We start from the raw sequence: 4402 nt of genomic DNA on the forward strand, positions 1-4402 counted from the left end.
GGCCTCACCAAGGTTGCGTGCGGGACCTGGTCCTGTGTAAGTAGGCGTGCTGCCCGCCTGCAAGGTCGCCACATCTCCTGCTGGGACACGAGGCCACTGTGCAGTAAGCTGAGGCCATCTCAGATCACGGTGGGTTTTCGTGCTCATTTTCTGTCTTCAAATGCAGCCTCCAGTGAAAGCATGAGGTGACGGGGCCGGAGGAGACCCGGGTTGCAGGGGTGGACTCCCCGGCCTGCCATCCCGGCCCCGCCCCGTCTGGGATTCCACACCTTCCCGCCTGACTGCTCTGCTGCTGTAGGGCAAAGCTGGCCAGGGCCCCCCAGGCAACTTCTGGGGCTTCTCCTGGGAGCCTGCCGCCCCACCCCCTCCACATGGACCAGCCCGCCAGGCCCAGGAAAGCTTTTTTTTGCCACCGAGGTGCTTCATCATGTCGTTGGCAACTCGACAGCCTTTTCTTTGTCTGCAATTTCCTTACCTGAACTCTGACCTTTTCAGCTCTCATCCCCAGCGAGCTGAGGACCCTCGTCCAGGAGGCGAAGGAAATGAAGTGGCCTTTTGTGCCCGAAAAGTGGCAATACAAACAAGACATCGGCCCGGAGGACAAGACGAACCTGCAGGACGTGGTGGGCGCCCGGCTGCAGCAGCTACTGGTAAGAAGAGTCCCCCTCGCCCCCCCGGCCCGGCGTCCCTCTGACCCCGCCGGGCACTCAGCCTCAAGTGTCTGACAGATTAAATTTCCCTGAAGCATGAAACGTCCCCCACCCCCGGTCACCTCTGCCACGGTGACTAATGTGGGGTGTAGCTTTCAGATCGGCATGGCAGGCCAGAGGACCTGCTGCTGAAAAGCCACACCAAGGACAGTGAGGAGGGGTGGCCGAGGGTGGCTGGGGGTCTAGCCGGTGACATTTACACCTCGTTGGCGGGCCTCAGTGTGTCTCACAGCATTTGTGTTTTGACACGCTGTTTTCTAAAAAAAAATTCACCACTGTTTCACCAACGTGACCTGCAGCTGGGTCCCTGTCTGCTCCCTGGGCCCTGGTTCAGGCTGTTCAGGATGCATCACAACAGAGTCATGACAGGCCCACGGGCGCCTGCCCCCAGCGGCGGACCGGAACCGAGCTGGGCTCAGGCTCCAGGCTCAGGTCCAAGGCACACAGGGGCCCTGCGTTCCCACGTTCCCTCAGATGAGTGTCGAGGAAAGCAGTCTGTTGCTCATGTGCATTTTCTCCTCACATAAAAATATGTTTGTCTGGGGACCAGGACTTACAAGCAACGACAATATCCTAAAACTTTGAATTGATAGATTTACATGGGAGTGGGCTTCGGGGTCCTCCTAAAATAAACGTACACACATCATCTTTTCCTTCAAAACGAAAATCCAGTAAAGACCCCTGATCCATGCTCACGCAATGGTGTATTGGCCGATCTAACAGAAGCAGTAAGACCTCCCCGCTTTCCACCCCGCAGAGGAGCAAGGTGAGGGGTGAGCCAGGTTCTGGGTGAGTGCGCTGGTCTCAGCGGGACGGTGTCACTCCGGAGTCTAGGAATAGTCGCACGCACGCCACCTCGTGTGAGCCTCGGCACAGGCCGGCAGCGGTTGTCACCGCTACCACCCCACGTCACAGGTGGGGAGCCTGAGCGCCGGGCGTCACCTGCCCAGGGCAGCAGAGCAGTGAGTGGTACAGCTGAGACTCGCAGCCCTTCCTCTGCCCCGCCGTGCCTGTCCCCCGAGCCCCAGGGCAACGGCCTGAAAGCACAGTGGACGCTGTGAGACACGGCTCCCCCGCGGCAGCGATGGACTGTCCCGCACCCCACCGCCCGCCCTCCTGCCCCCCGCACCAGATGGGCGAGTGCGGCTGCAGAGCTGAACCCCTTCTGTTGTACTTAACGCTTAAATCACTTTCTGCGTAAACAGCCCCGTGTGGCTGAGGCCGCTGCTGTGCTGGACGCTGCAGCTCGAGGGCGGTGATTATGATGCCTTCCGACCGCGGGCCAGGGTCGCCTGGAGACGTGTCGGGAAATGGAATTCCTGGGTCACCTCGGCTCTGTCAGTCGGCCTTAGACAAGCCCCCTAACCCCCGATGGCTGCAACGTGGGGTTCGGGAGCCTGTGTCCTAAAGGGAGGAGTGGGTGCTGGAGGGGCAGGGCGGGGGGGGGCCTCGCGTGAGGGCCGCAGGAGGCCAGTCAGAGGAGGACGCTCTCCCCCGCAGTCCGGGAATTGCTGTTCACATGGCAGCCGATGCCCCAGGAGCTGAGGGCACGGAAAGCCATGTGACTCCGCTGGGTGGTGGCACGTAGGGGCCGTCGCTCCCAAGGAAGGCGAGAGCGGCCGCTTCCCAGAGCGGGGAGCCCTGCTTTCATCTTGGGCTTGGAGAATCTTTCTGAATGTCAAGCCCAGGCTGAGAGGCCAAGAGACAGCACAGCCCGCTTCTGAGTCGTAGTCCTGGTCCACCCAGAGCCCCTCACTGCCCGAGTGACATCAGCCGGAAAATGAGGTGGCAGTTGCAAGGAGCTGGGTCTTACTGTGTTTGGGGCTTGGTGGAAGGTGGACGCTCACAGTTGTGGGGCCGACTGAGGGTCCGTTCATCATCCCTCCAGTTTCCTGCCCTTCCGTGCACGCGAGTCACAACTGGGGAAACCGAGTCACACAGAATTTAAGAGGCTTATGCCCAGGTCGCAGGGTCACTGGGTGGCAGCTCTGAGATGGGTCCCTCTGCACTTACCCTGCGAGGCTCTGCGCTCTGCCTGGTCCCTCCAGCTCAGCCAGCGGGGCCGTGAACTCAGCAGCCACACCCCAGGAGCCCCCAGAGCCTTCCTGCGTGTGAGGCCCCCGCACAGTGCTGGCTCTGTTTGGTAAACACCGAGAACTCGAGCACCCTGCGAACTCGCTGCTTTTAACACCTGAGCTTGTTAACAGTAACCGGAGTAAACGCCACGCTTTGTGGGTCCCATTGTGTCCCGTCATTCCGTCGGACACAGTATCAGACTTGCCTGAAGCTGGATGGCCAAGTTGAAAGGATCAGTTATTGTGAGATTCTGTTTTCACATAAAAAATAGTCACAGACTGCCGAGGTAACTGTCCTCTCACTTACCTTGGCTCTTTTTACAGTTTTTTGCCCCATAAATCTAAGCTTTCCTCACTTTTTTTCTTCAAGGAATTCTTCCCATAAAAACGTTTTCCCTCCACATTTAAAATTAGCATTACACTGAGAAACAGCGTGTCTTTAAGGTAATTACACAAATAATAGATCAAAGTTCAGTGCAGAATGCTGGAGAAAACGGCAAGTCATAATCAACTATTTTTCATGGTGCCCAAGTTGGTGAAATTCAGGGCCATGTACAATGTTAATCTCTCAGGCTGAACCTGCTGGAGGAAAACGATGAGTTTAGTGCTTGGCCCCTGTCCTGCGTCGCCGCCCGCACTGCCCGCCGTGGCTGTGTGGCCACAGACAGGGATTTACGGCCGGGCCGGCCTCCCGCACTGTCCTGAGAGTGTCCCTCCCAGAAAAAACGCCTGTGGACCAGCCCCGAGGAGCCGGGAGACGGCAGGTTGGTGCGGCCACGATGCACGGGCCACGCGTGCGGTGCTAGGCCCACTCCCCAGGTAGGTGGGCCGTCGCCGAGATGATACCGAGTATTTATTGCCGAAACATCTGTTGATAGCTGCAGCTGCCCTGTGGGACAAAGCATATCGTGGGGTCGCAGGCCGTAGGGACCCCACAGCCTACCTCACGCTAGTCCCAGACCTTTCAGCAGCGTCCTCCGGGCCGGGGTTACCAGCCTCGTCACCGCTCCTCGGCCACCGAAATGCCCCCCGGGCTTTGAAGTGCTATTTCATCTTCGGCAGTGATTTATATTCCGGGGCCATTGTGCTGTGGGAAGGGGGGAACCTCTTTTGTTTTCTGTTTAATTGTATATCGCCTGACACTTTGACCTGTATTATTAGTATTAGTCAGAAAAAGGATTTTCTCCTTCTCTTATTTAAAAATAAAATTTCAAGGCAAAGCCAGCTCTGCTTTGGGCCCTTTCTCTCGGAACAATGTTTACTTCTGAGAGGGAGAGATGAAAAGCTCGGGCGTTTTCTTCAAGTGTCGGAGGAGGGCATTTCAGTTTTTGAAAGAGAACAGTGAAGCTCTTATAAATATCATTCAGCAGAAGCTTTGATGGGTTTTTCAAAAGTGTCGGAGGCATTTAGCTTCTGTTTGGCTGGGTTTCAGGCCCCGCGCGGGAAAGCCCCTCGCTGCTCAGGCTCCAGGGGCCCACGGCCAGCTCCGAGCGGACACCCCCTTTTGTGTTCAGCAACTCTCACTTCTCTAGAAAGAACAATTTCTACGCAATTAAAAGAAAATATGAAAATAAAGCTTCTGAGAGGGAGACAAAGGCCGAGCCCGGGCGGGCGGGC

At 57.3% G+C, this 4402-nt stretch overlaps 1 protein-coding gene and 1 long non-coding RNA gene across 2 annotated transcripts in view; both read left to right on the forward strand.

The window, feature by feature from the left end:
- ALPK1 (alpha kinase 1) overlaps nt 1-4402 on the forward strand; it is a 62862-nt gene that overhangs the window by 21939 nt on the left and 36521 nt on the right. The window contains exon 9 of the mRNA XM_023520860.1: nt 496-650. Within this exon, the coding sequence (XP_023376628.1) occupies nt 496-650 (155 nt within the window). The remainder of the gene's footprint in view (nt 1-495; nt 651-4402) is intronic.
- LOC111729805 overlaps nt 676-4402 on the forward strand; it is a 6293-nt gene continuing 2566 nt past the window's right edge. The window contains exon 1 of the long non-coding RNA XR_002776394.1: nt 676-2673. This is a non-coding gene — a long non-coding RNA (uncharacterized LOC111729805). The remainder of the gene's footprint in view (nt 2674-4402) is intronic.

Source organism: Pteropus vampyrus, unplaced genomic scaffold, assembly GCF_000151845.1.
Source record: "Pteropus vampyrus isolate Shadow unplaced genomic scaffold, Pvam_2.0 Scaffold282, whole genome shotgun sequence".
Classification (NCBI taxonomy): domain Eukaryota; kingdom Metazoa; phylum Chordata; class Mammalia; order Chiroptera; family Pteropodidae; genus Pteropus; species Pteropus vampyrus.